General features: G+C 45.1%; 1 protein-coding gene across 5 annotated transcripts in view; it reads right to left on the reverse strand.

Moving 5' to 3' along the window:
- The window catches only part of LOC134342690 (protein NDRG3-like), a 142,180-nt gene extending 128,565 nt beyond the window's left edge, over nucleotides 1-13,615 (reverse strand). Inside the window, exon 1 of one of the 5 annotated variants that reach the window (XM_063041116.1) lies at nucleotides 12,986-13,348. In XM_063041116.1, coding sequence (XP_062897186.1) covers nucleotides 12,986-13,105 — 120 coding nt within the window. In that variant the 5' untranslated portion in view covers nucleotides 13,106-13,348. Of the gene's footprint in view, nucleotides 1-12,790; nucleotides 12,937-12,985; nucleotides 13,349-13,449 lie in introns of those variants that run through there. The other 4 variants (XM_063041117.1, XM_063041120.1, XM_063041119.1 and 1 more) reach the window with 4 other exon arrangements.
- Nucleotides 13,616-17,563: the final 3,948 nt, after the last annotated feature.

Below are 17,563 nucleotides of genomic sequence, written 5' to 3' on the forward strand. Positions count from 1 at the left end.
ACAACACTTCCAGAAGTAATTAGCTGACAAAGAGGTACTTGGGGACACCCTGATATCATGGAAAGCTCCATATACATGTGCATCTTGTTATCAAACATATCCAGCACCTTGCATGCATAAAAGGATACAAGGTGAGGGCTGGCAGCATTGCCGACAACTACATCCCTTCGCAATGAGTTTCATACCTTTCATGCACAACTTGAACAGAAAGGGATGGGAATAAACAGAAGAGATTCTGCAGATGGTGGAAATCCAAAGCAGCACACACAAAATGCTGGAGGAACTCAGGAGGCCAGTGAGCACCTATGGAAATGAACAAACTGTCGAAGTTTCAAGCCAAGACCCATTTTCAAGCCTGGAAAAGAAGGGAGGAAGATGCCAGAATAAAAAAGGTGGGGGGAGGGGGAAGGAGGATAGCGAGATGGGTGGCACAGTGGTTAGTACAACACTTAACAATACCAGTGACCCGGGTTCAGTTCCCACCGCTCTCTGTAAGGAGATTGTATGTTCTCCTTGTGACTCCGGGTGCTCTGCTTTCCTCCCACAGTCCAAAGACATAACGGTTAGTAGGTTGATTTGATGTTGTAAATCGTCCTGGGATTAGGTTAGGGTTTCTAGGAAGAAAGGGCATATTCCATGATGTATCTCAATAAATAAATCAGACTGGCAAATAATTAAGATAGAAAGTGATAGGTGAAGTCAGGTGGGTGGGAACGGTCAAGGGCTGAAGAGGAAGGAATCTGATAGGAGAGGAGAGTGGACCAGAGGAGAAAGGGAAGGAGGAGGGGACCCAGGGGGAGATGATAGGCAGGTGAGAAAAGGTAAGGGGACAGAGTGGGGAATGGAAGGAGAAGGGAGGGGAAGGGATTTTTTTTAAACCAGAGTAAGAAATCACTATTCATGCTACCCAGACAGAATATAAGGTGTTGCTCCTCCACGATGAGGGGGCCGCATTGTGGCATGAGAGGAGACCAGGGTCTGACATGTTGAAACGCCAATGGGAACTAAAATGCTTGGCCACAGGGAAGTTCCATTTTTGGCGGATGGAGCAGAGGTACTCAAAGAAGTGCCCCCCCAACCCACAATTTACGACGGGCCCATCAATGCAGAGGGGGCCGAATCGGGTGCACTGGATAAAACAGATAACCCCCAGCAGATTCGCAGGTGAAGGGTTGGCTCACCTGGAAAGACCGTGTGGGGCCCGGAATGGAAGTGAACGGTCAGGTGTAGCGCTTTAGCCGCTTGCAAGGATAAGTGCCAGGAGGGACAAACGGACAAGGGAATCACGGAGCGAGTGATCCCTGTGGAAAGCGGAGAGTGGAGTGAGGTAAAGAGGTGTTTGATGGTAAGATCCTTTTGGAGATGTCAAAGGTTGCGGAAGCTCATGGGGCGGTAAGTAAGTGCAAGAGGAACTCTATCATTGCTATGGTGGCAGGAAGATGGGGTAAGCGCGAAGGTTCGGGAAATGGAGGAGATGCGGGTGAGTATCCATCAATGGTGCATGAAGGGAAACCCTCTTCTTTAAAGGAAGACATCTATGATACCCTGGAAAGGAAGACCTCATCCTGGGAACAGGAGTGGTGGAGACGAAAGAACTCAGTAAAGGGAAAAGCATTTTTACAGGAGGCAGGGTAGGAAGAGTTACAGTCAAGATAGCAATGGGAATCGGTAGGTTTATAAAAGATGTCTCCAGGCAAAGTTGATGAAACTGATGAGCTCAGCAAAAGTACAGGAAGCAGCACCAATGCAGTCATTAATGTAGTGCAGGAAGAGCTGGGGGAGCATTATAGGGGGTCAGCTTGGAACATGGACTCCTCGGTGTAGCCAACGAAAAGGCAGGCATAGCTGGGGCCGATGTGGGTGCCCATGGCTATGGCTAAGGGTATTGGAATGTCACTACCCATCCCAACAACCTCCATTGTACCAGAACTCTCAGTCTCCACTGTTGATACAAGATCAGTCCACTGGAAAGTGAACTCGTGAAAAGCATGTGGTCTGGGTGGTGTCCCTGGCCAAGCCCTTAGATCCTACAAAGATGAGCTCAAGAGGCCATTTCAGACTGAAGTTCCCACCTTCTTTAAGTCCACTATCATCTCAGTAGCTAAGAAAATCATGACCAATGTTCCTCCTAATTTGTAATGACCAGTGTGCGCAAAAATCTTGCGCTGTGCAGTTTTTTGCCCAGTGACAATAACGTGTGCATACTGAATAATTTCTTCAATAAAAACATTATAAGTAAGCCAGTTCTAAAATCTGCAGACAAATCTTTGCAAATTCCATTGTCAACACCATCCATAAGAGAAACCAGAAACGGGAATGGAATTGTGTGCGATCATGAAATATATTTAACATGCCGAAGTAGAGGGTGACAGCCCTTAGTGCGCAGTTTAAATTCCTTTAGGCACTAGTAGCAAAAGATGTGTGCATGCACAAACACAGGAACCTTAGAGGGAACATTGTTAATAACCACTGCCCAGTGGCTTGGACATCCAGCAGCACAAAGTGCTTTATGAGACTGCTCATGATACGTACAAACACCAGGCTCCCAGACAGCCTCAACCCTCAGCAATTACCCTACCGCTGAAACAGGCTAATGGCACACATCATCTCCCAGGCCCTATACCTATCCCTGCCTTGCATACTGCAACCCCAAGCAAACTCATCAGCAAACATCAGACCTGGGAGATAACACTCCCTCTTCAGCTGGATCCTTGACACCTGACCAACAGATTGCAACCAGCAATCCTCATGATTATCCTCATCGCCGGTGCCCCACGAGGCTACCTCAATGCACTTTGTAAGGAATTGATCCTTACGAAGAGTATGCAAGTTTGGTACGTGAACCAATATACCTTTCACAGCACTCATTCTGCCTGCAAATTGGAAATTCTTTCATTTTTATTTAGAGATACGGCGTGGAACAGGGTCCTCCACCCCAGTGAGCCCCACCACTCAGCAACCCACCTGTTTAACACGAGCACAATCACAGGACAATTTACAATGATCGACTGACCTACTAACTGGTAGGTCTGTGGAGTAAAACCAGAGCACCCAGAGGAAACCCAGGCAGTCACACGGGAAGGATGTACCAGCTTCCTTACAGAAGATGCCCGAATTGAACTCCGACGCTCCGAGCCATAATAACGTCACGTTAACCGCTGCGCTGCCGATGGTTGCTGGAGGATAACACAAACTTGCTCCCAGTGCACTTTAAACTGACAGATCAGCACCTTGGCTGGATCTCGATCCTGCCCCTGTACCTTATGGTCTTACAGGAGATTGGACTGAGAGGGAAATGAATCAGCCCTCACCAAACAGTGGAGCAGACTCAATGGGCCAAATGATTAGGAGCAGAAGATGGCGGCGCGACACAGCACACACGGCCACTCCGGTGAATGATATCTGTAATCTGTCAAGTAGGGTACCATGCACAATTCTGATTTGATGGAGACAGACGTGAGAGTACAGACGAACATCTGGAAAACTTCTGAAATGCCCACTTCGCTGCTGCTGCTGCTACTGTGTAGTCCAGAATCTCCGGAGGAGAAGGCCCCAAATCCTGGGCTTCACATGTTTCAGCGGCCGGGGAGAAGTCGAAGGCACTCGGCAGAGGATGGCACTCGGGAGGCTGTATCGGAGGGGCTGGTCGGATGGACGGACTCAGAGTCGGCTGTGGTCGGATGCTTCCAAGGCATCGGCAGTTGACGGTGCCTGGAGGTTTATGGCAGAGAGTTTCTCCCTTTTGCCGCCAGCTATTGGGGACTTGGGAGTCGATCGCGACTTTCAGACTTTTTTTTTAACCGTGCCCATGGTCTGCTCTTCATCAAATTATGGTATTGCTTTGCACTGCTGTAACTATATGTTATAATTATGTGGTTCTGTCAGTGTTAGTCTTTGGTTTGTCCTGTTTTTCTGTGATTACACTCTGGAGGAACATTGTATCATTTCTTAATGCATGTTTGCATTTCTAAATGACAATAAACGAGGACTGAGTGTTCTCATAATCTAATCTTATCCTGTAGGTGGAAGAAAGGGGGAAGATAAGCAGTATATTGATACACGAAAGGGGTAAGTGGAAGCAGACAAGGGGGAGAAAAGAGACAGAGCCAGGGAGGGGCAGAAGAGAGGGTAAATATGAATACAGAGGGTGATAAGTACCAGAATCCGATAAGAAATGTGATTGTGCAAACTATGAGGTGAGAGATGCAGGGCTGAGAGAACCATGTTTTGTTTGTTGGCATGCATGTATACTGCCAAACAAAACAATGTTCCTTCATACTGTGTGGAGCACCTTGGTCCAGAGGAACATTGTTTCATTTGGCAATATACATGTACACTGTCACTTGACAGTGAACTTCAACCAGGTGGGGAAGGGGATCAGGTGGGTGAAATGTGAGAGCAGTTGGTCAATAGAACCAGGAGGAGCAGTAAGATGGGGAACTGGAGACAGCAACAGAAAAAAAGGGAATAAAAATGAGAGTACAAGACTTGGATCAGAAGAGAGGGGAGCACTAATCTGTCCTATGTCCACCCATCTTCAACCTACGCGGCTCCCTGAACCTCCTCGTTTCTATGCACTGCTTCCCTTTGTACATCCTGACCTACTGTTTGCAACCATCACACTTACTTGCCAACCTCTATCTACCCACATGAAGTTAATTATGGGACAACTTTGTCCCCAGTATATCATCACATTCCCTCTGTCCACCCTATCCATTCCTGCCCCACTATCTCCCAAATTTAAAACTAACTCGCTTTCTCTCTTAGTTCTGCCAAAGGGTCCCGGTGCTGAAACCTCAGCTCAGTTTCTCTTTCCGCAGATGCTGCCCGACCTGTTGAGCGCACGCAACATTTTTGTCTTTGCTTCAGGCCAGTTATCTTTAGTTCTCCACTTCTGGTGACACAGTTGCTGCTCTTCATGCTGCCGGCAATATTCCAGGATCCAAGCTACTCTGGAAGATTATCACTAACAAATCTCCATGGGACTAGACAGTTCAAACGGTTCAACACAGACTATCCGAGCCCAAGTGCCCGCTTCTGTGCTGTACTTTTCTATAACTATCTCCTGGGTACAAACCATCAGTTTTAAAAGTTTAAGGTTATTTTTGCATAAAATTAATTAACCAATATTAAATTCCTCAAATGTCAGTAGACTCTTCATTCTCTGTTTTTTCTGTTTGCCTTCTAACATTATCTTTATTAATTTTATTTATTTATTCAGCAATACTTTGCAGAGTAAACCCTTCAAGCCACACTACCCCAGCAATCCCACAACCCTGATTAACCCTAACCTAACCATGGGACAAAATACAATGACTAATTAACCCACACAGTACATCTTTGGACTGTGGGCGGAAACCGGAGCACTTGGGGGAAACCCACGTGTCGCACAGTGAGGACGTACAGAGCCTCCTTACAGAACGGTGCTGGAATGGATGACCAAACTCCGAAACATCCCCGGCTCTAATAGCCTTGCACTAACTGCAATGTTACCATGGCGCCCAAATCACAGGTATCTTCAGAGAGGACACAGAAAAATATTAAGCAGCTGACATTTACAATCCTACTCTTCCATGTTACCTAGTTATTGAAATGGTACGGCAGTGCATCTGCTGCGCAAATAAGCAAAGCCTCTGAGCAGGGAGACAGTTCCAGGTTTAATTATAACGGCAGGAGAGAGGGGAGGCTGAGCGTTTTACTCTGCAGGATCCAGCTCCCACCCAGAGGAGAAAATGGTCACACAATTGGGTTAAATTCACTGATGAATGCAATGATAGGGCAATTAGTCAGCCACAAGCACTTTTGAACTCTTGACACATTGAAAAATTGAGTATTTTTCACTTATTGTATACACAAAGAAATAGCTCGTCTACAGAAGGAGCTCGTCCAGGATGTGCCCTTTTCTCGTTGCCATCATCAGGGAGGAGGTACTGCAGCCTAAAGGCACACACTTAACTTTTGGCAACAGCCTCTCCTCCTCCACTATCAGATCTCTGAACGGTCCATCAGGTAGATAGGGTAGTTAAGAAAGCTTATGGGGTGTTAGCTTTCATAAGTTGAGGGATAGAGTTTAACAGTTGCGATGTAATGATGCAGCTCTATAAAACTCTGGTTAGGCCACACTTGGAGTACTGCGTCCAGTTCTGGTCACCTCACTATAGGAAGGATGTGGAAGCATTGGAAAGGGTACAGAGGAGATTTACCAGGATGCTACCTGGTTTAGAGAGTATGCATTATGATCAGAGATTAAGGGAGCTAGGGCTTTACTCTTTGGAGAGAAGGAGGATGAGAGGAGACATGATAGAGGTGTACAAGATATTAAGAGGAATAGATAGAGTGGACAGCCAGCGCCTCTTCCCCAGGGCACCACTGCTCAATACAAGAGGGCATGGCTTTAAGGTAAGGGGTGGGAAGTTCAACGGGGATATTAGAGGAAGGTTTTTTACTCAGAGAGTGGTTGGTGCGTGGAATGCACTGCCTGAGTCAGTGGTGGAGGCAGATACACTCGTGAAATTTAAGAGACTACTAGACAGGTATATGGAGGAATTTAAGGTGGGGGGGGTTATATGGGAGGCAGGGTTTGAGGGTCGGCATAACATTGTGGGCTGAAGGGCCTGTACTGTGCTGTACTATTCTACGTTCTATCACTATTTTGCACTTCATGTATTATTGTAACTTGTAGTAATTTTTATGCATTGCACTGTACTGCTGTTGCAAAACAACAAATTTCATAACATATGCCAGTCACAACCCCACACGATCATGAAGAGAACATTCAAATTCTTTACAGAGTGCCCCGGAATTGAACTCCAAACTCCAGAACACCCCGAGCTGTAATAGCATCAGGCTAACCCTCCAGTTTCCTCCCACAGTCCAAAGGCATACTGGTAAGTAGGTTAACTGGTCATTGTAAGTTGTCCTGTGATTAGGCCAATGTTAAATAGGTGGGTTGCTGGGCACTGCGGCTCGTTGGGCAAGAAGGGCCTATTCCACACTGTAACTCGAAATAAAAAAGAATTTAAAACCTGATTTTAATTCTACAGTAAAGTATAAAACTGAGGAAACAAATATCATTATGAAATGTTGTACCAGTGTGTATCAATCCTCTTCTACGTACGGTCGCCCAGCATGGGGTGTCTGAATGATCTTGTGAGTAATTGGTGTCGCTTTTTCAAAAATATATAAAGATTAAGGTGCTGATCTGAGTCACAATCACTGGCCATGTTTTGTACCAATAGTGAGTTTTTACTCTTTGTACAGAGCAGCTGGTGCCTGTAAGGGATAATATTTTTTGAAATCACCTGATTACTTTAGGGATCCAAACCTCACTGACACAGGAGACAATCGTTGCCCCTCCTTATCTCAAACAAGTTGCTGGGCTGGTGGTGGAAGCAGTGTTTAAGAGGCTGACACACGAATATGCAGAGAATACAGGGATCTGGATCATTTACCTTGTTCAAAGTTTACTTTGTACTGTTTTTTTATTTCATTTATTTAGAAATACAGAGTGGAATAGGTCCTTCCAACCCTCAGGGCCATGCTGAGCAGGAACCCTCCAATTAACCCTCACCTAATCATGGGACATAGCGTGGTGGTTAGCAAAACACTTTACAGTACAGGTGACCTGGGTTCAATTCCCACCACTGCCTGTAAGAAGTTTGTACGTTCTCCTTGTGACCACGTGGGTTTCCTCCAACAGTCCAAAGACATACCGGTTGGTAATTTTAATTGGTAAATTGTAAACTGTCCTGTGATTAAACTAGGGATAAATCAGGGGATTGCTGGGCACTGTGGGTCAAAGGGCCTGTTCTGAACTGTATCTCAATAAATAAAAATAACTTACAATGACAGATTAACCTACTGACCGGTACGTCTTTGGAGTATGGGAGGAAACCGGAGCACCCGGAGAAAACCCATACGCACAGGGAAAGGACCGTAGGAACGTACAATCTTGCTGACAAAGGACGCCGGTAATGAACTCTGAACTCCAATGCCTGGAGCTGTATACCTGACACTTAGGGCAGCAATGACGGTCCTCCATCGATCTGTATAGAAGGATTCCTCGTCGCTGTTTCTGTAGTAATTGTTTTTTGACCAGGCAAAAAAAAAGTTAGCTCTGAACTGAACCCCTGAACTTGGAGGACTGGAAGACCACTCTTAGTCTGGCCTCTAACCTTTGACTTGTTTGCCATGGGTGACCCTACCAAGGACCAAAACACTCCAGCCAACATAGCTCTCCAGGTCAATGAGGCACGCAAGCCTCCAAACCCTACGATGAGGTTATGGTCCTCTTGGAGGCCGAGCTGTAATAGCGTGGCGCTAACCACTGTGCTACAGTCTACCGGGGAAGTAGGAGGTCTAACGCCTGCAAGTCCACAGGAGGCTGGATATGGGTAAAATTAAATAAGAAAAATTACAGTACCTAGTACTGTTTAAAAATTACTGTTCCTAGTAGAAAATCATAGAGAAATGCTAAACCTAATTAACTTAGAGCAGAGTTACACAAGATATTTTAATTTAGGTGCCATGCTTTACAGAAGAGTTTAAGGAGAATTCATAGGAGAGATTGCGGAGTGTGATAGCAGCAATGAGAGCCGTTAATTTTCAAGGAGCTGTTAATGAGGTAGAGGCTCTTTACATCAAAATAAAAACCTGCTAAGTGAAAATTTAAGTTCAAGACCGTGAAGGCTACTCATAAGACAAATCAGTAAACTGACAAGTCTGTCGATGGAGATATATTTAAGATGACCTTTGCCAGGTTTTGAGCATGTTTTACGATGTAGGAATTTATTTTATTTCGAAATACAGCACGGTAACAGGACCATCCGGCCCAATCAGCCAATGCCGCCCAATTAACCTACTAACCGGTACGTCTTTGAAATGTGGAGGAAACTCACGCGGTCACAGGCAGAAACTACAAACTCCTTACAGCAGGGGTTCCCAACCCAGGGACCACGGACTCCTTGAATAAAAAAAGTCGGGAACCCCTGCCTTACAGAGAGGGGTGGAATTGTACCTGGGCCTTTGGCGCTGTAATAGTGTTATATCAACCACTTCGTTACCTTGCCTACCAGAGCAGCCTCACAGAAACGGCAGTGAGAACAGATTCTAAACAGCTTTTAAAACTCAGAAATGTTAAGGGCATGGAACTAAGGAGGCACAATTCTACGATTCGAGGAAACTGTCAGGCCTTTCAGTGAGTGCTACAGAATACCAAAATAGACTTGTGCAGTAAATAATAAGTCAGCAGCACGCAGGAATTGGTTTGCCAAATTGCAGCATTAATAAAGGTGGTTACGTTCTGTGGGCTTCCAGTGCACTTCTCTGGGAGCAGGAGCTGGGAAACAGAATTAAAACGGGCAGGGTTGGCTACTTGACCATTCACCTCTCTCTCCTATCAGATCCCTTCTTCTTCAGCCCTTTACCTTTTCCACCTATCACCTCAAAGCTTCTCATTGCATCCCCCCCCCACCTGATTTCACATATCTCTTTCTAGCTCGTACTTCCTTCCCTCCGCTCTCCCGACCTCCTTATTCTGGCTTCTTCCCTCTTCCTTTCCAATCCTAATTAAAGGTCTCAGCCCAAATTGTCAAATCTTTATTCCCCTCCATGGCTGCTGTCTGGCCTGCTGAGCTCCTCCAGCATTTTGTGTGTGTTACTCTGCATTTTTCAGCATTGCAGAATCTCGTGTTTATGATCTGCTGCTTGACTAGCTGAATGTTTCAAGCTTTTTCAATTTTTCTTTAAGATGGTCTCAGACAGAGACACTGCATCCTCCAGCTGACAAAGACCGTGATGGATTACACTGGCTCAGTAATTGAAACATTATCTGTTCTTAAACACAAGACAGTTTGCAGATGCTGGAATTTCAAGGCAACGCACACAAAATGCTGGAGGAACTCAGCAGGTCAAGCAGCATTTGTGGAAATAAACAAACAGTCGGTGTTTCATGCTGAGACCCTTCATTGGGACTGTAATGGAAGGGGGAAGATGCCAGAATACAAAGGTGGGGGGGAGCAGAAGGCAGCTAGCTGGAAGGTGATAGGTGAAGCCAAGTGAATGGGAAAAGTAAAGGGCTGAACCAGGCAGTATCGATGAAGGGAGGAGGAGTTAACACATTTTTTAAACCAAATTGCCCATTACCAGTGCATTGATTTTCCTTCTGTTTTTGAATCAACACTTTTTCTCTACCGATGCGAATTCAGTTCATCCTCCAGCCTGTACATTTCAGCAGAGTTCTACAACTATTCACATTGGTATTTCTTCCTCCTGGCATGAGCAAACAGTGAATTCACTCCTGATCAAAGAACTGTTCAGATGGGAAACAGCTTCTTCCCCCAGTCCGTGAGACTACTGAACGCCCTGTCACCACGCAGGTCTCATCACATACCAAGCAGTAGTAGCATTATACTGTTTACTTTCTAAACTTGAGTTATAAATGCACCTTGTTGTGAGCTATATGTACTGTGTTGTGCACCTAGGTGTGGAGGAACGTTGTTTCGTTTGGAGGTATACATGTGCACGATTGAACAGCAAACTGAATTTAATCCTTGCTGAAAAATTCATGTACATGGTTTTGGTTTATTATTGTCATGTGTGGCAAGATACAGTGAAAAGCTTGTCTTGCGTACTGTTCACACAGATCAAATCATTACACAGTGCATTAAGCCAAAACAAGGTAAAACAATAACATTGCCGAATAACGTGCAACAGCTACAGAGAAATTACAGCGCAGGGAATTCCTTTTGCCAGAGGGTGACGAATCTGTGGAATTCATTGCCAGCAACGACTGTGGAGGCCAAGTCATTGGGTGCATATAAAGCAGAGTTTGATAGGTTCTTGATTAGACAGGAAATTTCACTCTCTGCACCTGCTGCTTGTTCAGTTGAACATTTAGAATCAGAATCACGTTTATTATCATTGACATAGAAATTTGTTGTTTTGCAGCAGCAGTACAGTGCAATGTATAAAATATAACAAATTACAATTTAAAATATTTTAAAAAATAAATTAGTGCAAAAATAGCAAGGTGGTGTTCGTGGACTGTTCAGAAGAAACTGTTCCTGATATAGTAAGTGAGATTCTTCAGGCTGCAGTATCTCCTTTTCTCTGGCAGCAATGAGCAGAGAGCACGTTTGAGATGGTGGGATTCCTTCCCTCATGATGGACGCCACCTTTTTGCGGCATCCCCTTTTGACGATGTCCTTGATGGTGCAGAAGCTGGTGCCCATGATAGAGCTGACTGAGTCTACAGCTTCTCTTGATTTTGTGCATTGGCACCTTCATGCCAATCAGTGGTGTAACCAGTCAGAATTGTCTCCATCCGTAGGAATTCATTAGAATTTTTTCCAATCTACCAAATCTCCACAAATTCCTAATATAATCTAGCTGCTGCCGTGTCTTCTTCCTGATTGCATCAGGACAGATCTTCAGGGATGCTGACACCCAGGAACTTGAAACTGCTCACTCTTTCCACTGCTGACTCCTTGATAAGATCTGGTTTGTGTCCCTCAACTTCCCCTTTCTGATGTCTGCAATCAATTCCTTGGTCCTAGTAACATTGAGCATAAGCTTTGAGCATTTTACAGCTTTTTCTGCATTTTTAAAAACCCGGTTTTTAAAAAAATCATTTACTGTCCTCAGCTACCAAGGTCCTGAGCTCTGGAATTCATTCCTTCACTTCTAAGTCCACGAAGCACTTTCTGAATCCAACCTCTTCAGTCAAATGGAAAGTTCAAAGATGTTGGCATCTGGAGCAACACACAAAAGCCAGGGGAACTCAGCATCTATGGAGAGAAGTGGCCAGTCGACGTTTCGGGTGGAGACCCTTCATTTGGACATGAGTCCTACTCTTGGGAAGCACTTTCTGACCTTTTGCCCTCTCTCAACCTCTTCACTTCCAAGTGCCAATGACATCAAAACTCCATGGTCGGTCCTAAACCCGGATGAGGTGGAGATTTGGGCATGGGGCCAGCATCGCAATCTCGTAAAAACCCAGAACTACAGAAGCTCCAAAGACCTCATCCCTGGGAAAGGAAGGATCTTCACCTACAGGGGTTCCTAACCACAGGCCCCTTGCTTAATAGTATGGGTTCATGGTATAAAAAAGGTTGGGAACCCCTGTTTGCCCAAAAGACTCATTAAACTGTGTGATGAAAGCGCAAGTCATGGGGCCGATCAACCTTCCATCGGCCCAGGACAGGAGACTCTGGCGAGCTGCTATCAGAGACCTATGCCCCAGTAGAGGTGATGGGCTTAAGAAGATGATCGTGACATCAAAAAGTCTTGACTTCTCCGCCTCCCCCCAGCCACCCTGAACCGACTACTCTCCGCACAAATCCCCACCTCATCAGAAAAGGTGAGTCCCAATCGTAGAAGATGCCTGAATTCCTCCAGTTTATTTTTAAACCAAGCCTTTGGGTTATTTAATCGCGACATCTCACATGGCTTAGTGCTCGGTAACCGGACGGCACCTGTTCGGCCCCAGACACAAACTGCAACTATTTCGCATCATTTATGTAGCCTCCTCGGTCACAATTCCAATTAATATTGTCTGCCGCATTCCACCACGCCTTCCCAGCTCTTAATGAGAATGAAGTGGTCCAAAGGTAGAAATTGAGCAACTGTTGAAAGCCGCACACCACAACACAGTTCATCCCTTCGCCGCCGCCCACTCGCAAGGTCAAATTGAACCAAGTGAAATAAATAATGTTGATGATTCTCTACAATCAATCAACATTTCTAAGGTGCGCGGGGTAGTCACTGGGATTTACGAGGTCCACAAGCTTACCTTGGGTTTTGGAAGATTTGTGTTAAAACGACAGGCACCAGGGTACAGAAGATGACACCGTCCTTGATAAATTTCTCCTGCTAACGTCACACAAGATGGGCAAAGGAAGGACAAATTTGCCTCCGAAATACAGGACTGAATCAGCTCCAAGACCTACATACACAATATTGCAGACGAGGTCTCCGAATATCGTACCTTGCCTTCGCGGGCGTTCGGCGCATCGATTTCTTCCTGCCTCTCGTTAATTTCCGAAAGAAAATACGGGCGAGCGCAACTGAAAGAGGGGGGTGTTCGACACCAAAATAAGCAACTCATCCGCCACAAAATGTCTCCTTTTACCCTTCCTGCGACGTATCCTCCCTGCTAGCAGGAATAGATTACCAAGTAGTTGGGACAGGACAAGAACACATTGCGTTTTCAAGGGGGGGTTTAAAAAAACAATTCAATCTCCTCCCCTATCACTTGCTAACCTAAGTGTGGCGCCGCTGAGAATCGTTTAAAATATTTTGAGTCCAAAGTGCTTTAAAGTCGAACTAATTCTATCTATTTCAATGCAGGTGACTAGTGGGGACACGGATGTGAACGGCCACGTGCGCGATGTATCCATACTTCAACATTCCATTTTGTCTAAATGGATACAAAATGTATCGAGTACTCACTGGCAGCGACGGCACGACCCTAGGATCCAGCCGAAATCGCGCTGTTGTCTTTGATCGCTTCCTTCCCCTCCGGTTGAAGCTGAATTGCGACTGAACGACGGCGTCACAGCTCCGCTGAGAGAGGAATGGATACGAATTAAAATAGGGAGGGAGTACAAAACCAGCGAGCTGCGTTCAAAGAAAGCTTGAATCGCTGTGGCAACAGGCTGTGGACATCCGCTCCGCCCTCCCTCTGTCTCCACCCCCCTGGAAATCGCGCTCTGTGCGGGGAGTGAGTGACGGCGATGTCTCCTCCTCGAAGCGCCGGCCAGATCACACAAGAAAAGCTTCACTCCAAACAAAACGGAGGGTTCAAATGCAAAACAATACTGGATAGTGCATGTGAGAGGGAAACCGGAAACCAAGCTGATTAAAAATTCAAATCACTTATTATTGGAAATATTTGCATATTTACAGCTGGAAGTTATACATTAGGTTAAAATATTTCCTCTAAATATATATTCTCCATAGACGGGCGTACACAGCTCAAATGCGGCGAAAGGATTAGTTAATTGTACCCCAGGAGTCAAGATTAGAGATTATTTATTGTCATCCTTCAGCACACAAGTATAAATGAGAACGCAATGATTGTTACTCTGGATCCGATGCAGCATAAAAATAGGCAGTAAGTATAAAGAACGCAATAAAAACGCAATAAATATAAAGCAAATCCTCTAAAACACAATGTATAAGTAATTCTCACATATATAGCAACACACACAAAATGCTGGTGAATGCATCAGGCCAGGCAGCATCTATAGGAAGAGGTACAGTCGACGTTTCGGGCCAAGACCCTTCGTCAGGACTAACTCACATACATAGACTGAATGTCTACACAAAGTGGAGCAAGGTACAGTAGTCAGAGTGGATGTGGGGAGGATGTTTCCTATGGGGGGGGGAGTCTAAGACCAGAGAACGCAGCCTCAGAAGGGACGTCCATTTAGAACGAAGATGAGGAGGAATTTCTTTAGCCAGAAAGTGGTGAATCTGTGGAACTCATTGCCGCAGGCGGCTGTGGAGGCCAAGTCATTGCAAACACGATGCTAGCATTCATTTGGAGAGGACGAAAAATAAAAACAAGTATGTAATTTTGAGGCTTTATAAAGCACTGGTGAGGTCTCACTTGCAGTATTGTGAACAGTTTTGGGGCCCCTTCTTGAAGAAATGATGTGCTTACATTGGAGAGGGTTCAAAGGTGGTTCACAAAAATGATTCCAGGATTGAAAGGCTTATCATAAGAGTGTTTGATAGCTCTGGGCCTATACTCACTGGAATTTAGAAGAATGAGGGGTTTGGGTTTTGGGTATTTGATCCTCCACAATAAACCTCATTGAAACATATCAAGTGTTGAAAGGCCTGGACAGAGGATGTTTCCTATGGTGGGGTGAATAAGACCAGAGGACACAGCCTCAGAAGGGAGATCTATTTCCAATGGAGATGAGGAAGAATTTGTTTAGCCAAAGGATGGTGAATCTCTGGAATTCATTGCCACAGGTGGCTGTAGAGGCCAAGTCACTGGGAAAATTAAAGCAGAGTTTGATAGATTCTTGATTAGTCAGGGCATGAAGGGATATGGGGAGAAGACAAGAGATTGGGGCTGAGAGGGAAATGGATCAGACATGATGAACTGGTGGAGCACACTCAATGGGCCAAATGACCTAATTCTGCTCCTACATTTTATAATCTTATAGAGATGAGTATGCAGTGGTGATGAGGATGGAGGTGCCAGATGGCTAGGGAGAAGTAACTTTTCACCTATCACCTTTAAGCTAGCCTGTTTCCCCTCCCCCCACTTTTTATTCTGGTACCTTCCCCCTTCCTTCTCAAGGATCTTGGCCTGAAACGTCAACTGTTTACTCCTGTCCATAGATGCTGCTGGGCCTGCTGAGTTCCTCCAGCGTTTTGTGTGTGTGTGTGTGTGTGTTGCTTGGATTTCCGGCATCTGCAGACTTTCTCATGTTTGTAACTGGTTTTGAGTCTAGTGATCCTGACACAAAAGCTGTGTAACCTCTTCCCTGATGGGAGTGGGACAGACAGTGCATAAGCAGGAAGAATTAAAATTGCTTGTTTTCTTATAACTTCTCTCACAAGCCCGGGCATCCCAAATACTTTACAGCCAATGCAGTATTTTTTGAAAAGCAGTCCCTGTTATAGAACAGAAAATCAATCTTTATTGGCATGGTGTCGGGAAATGTAAGAGAGGCTTGACCCAGAAGTGCAGCAGTGGAGACGATTCAGTGGTGAATGATAACTTTAATAATAGACACCAAAATAACAAGCCACAGGAGGCAGGCACAAAAGAAGAGAGAACAGGAACTGAACAAAATAGGCAACAAGATAAACTTTAGGCAATGAGAATGAAAGCTAGAAGCCAATGGTTGAGACTGGCCGGTTCAATGTGTGAACAAGGACTTTGGCTGAGAATTGGGGTTAAATAGGCTGCAGGTGATGAGTATGCAACGGTCAGCGGGTGAATCCCATTAGCTGGGTGGAGAAGGGAATTGCCTTCATGTGTAGACTGGGAGGTGTCAGAAGGAGCAGGCCTGATATATGGACTGGTTGGGATGAAGGACCTCCATCCAAGCTGTATTGATTATGTCTCTGCAATCATGCTGACCTCAGGTACTTGGGACTGAAAAAAAAATGTTGACTGGGGTGTCCTGTGTTAAATTAATTTAAAATCTTCACAAATTAAGTATATTTTTAAGAAAATAAAATATTTTTCATCTGTATGAGTATTTAGGGTTAGAAAGTTTACCCAACCCTGACCATTGTGGTTAAGACCATAAGACACAGAAGAAGAATTATGCCATTCAGCCCATCAAGTCTGCTCTGCCATTCCATCATGGCTGATCCCGGATCCCACTCAGCCTTTTTGTCATATTCTTTGATACCCTGACCAATCAAAAAAGTGATCAACTTCCACCTTGGCCTTGGCCTCCACCGCAGACTGTGGCAGAGCATTCTACAGATTCACTACTCTCTGGCTTAAAAAAAAACCTCCTTACCTCTGTTTTAAAAAGTCACCCCTCAGTTTTGAAGGTGTGCCCTCTGGTTCTGGGTACCCCCACCTCTCCACATCCTCTCCACTTCCATTCTATCTAGTCCTTTCAACATTCGGTACATTTCAATGAAATCCACCTCCCCCACCCTGTATTCTCCTAAATTCCAGAGTACAGGCCCAAAGCTGCCAAACGTTCCCCACATGTTACCCCCTCCATTCCCAGAATCATCCTCGTGAACCTCCTCTGGACTCTCTCCAATGACAACACATCCTTTCTGAGATATGGGGCCCCAAACTGTTGACAATACTCCAAGTGCAGCCTGACTAGTGTCTTATAAAGGCTCAGCATTATCTCCTTCTGTCTATATTCTATTCCCCTTGAAATAAATGCCAACATTGCATTTGCCTTCTTTACCACAGACTCAACCTGTAAATTAACCTTCTGGGAGTCTTGCACAAGGACTCCTAAGTCCCTCTGCACCTCTGATGTTTGAACCTTCTCCCCATTTAGATAATAGTCTGCACTATTGTTCCTTTTACCAAAATGCATTATCATACATTTCCCAACACTGTATTCCATCTGCCACTTTTTTGCCTGTTCTTCCAATTTGTCTAAGTCCTGCTGTAATCGCATTGCTTCCTCAGCACTACCTACTCCTCCACCTATCTTAGTAATCATCTACAAACTTTGCCACAAAGCCATCAGTTCCATTATCTAAATCATTGACAAATAATGTGAAAAGTTTTGGTCCCAATACTGACCTCTGAGAAACATCACTGGCAGCCAACCAGAAAAGGCCCCTTTAATTCCCACTCACTGTCTCCTGCCTGTCAGCCATTCCTCTATCCATGCCAGTATCTTTCCTGTAACACCATAGGATTTTATCTTGTTAAGCAGCCTCATGTGTGCCACCTTATCAAATGTCTTCTGAAAATCCAAGTAAATGACATTCCCTGCCTCTCCTTTGTCCACCTTGCTTGTTACCTCCTCGAAGAACTCTAAGTGATTTGTCAGGTAAGATTTCCCTTTACAGAAACCATGCTGACTTTGACTTATTTCATCATTAGTCT

Source organism: Mobula hypostoma, chromosome 2 (assembly GCF_963921235.1).
Source record: "Mobula hypostoma chromosome 2, sMobHyp1.1, whole genome shotgun sequence".
In the NCBI taxonomy this organism is placed as follows: Eukaryota; Metazoa; Chordata; class Chondrichthyes; order Myliobatiformes; family Myliobatidae; genus Mobula; species Mobula hypostoma.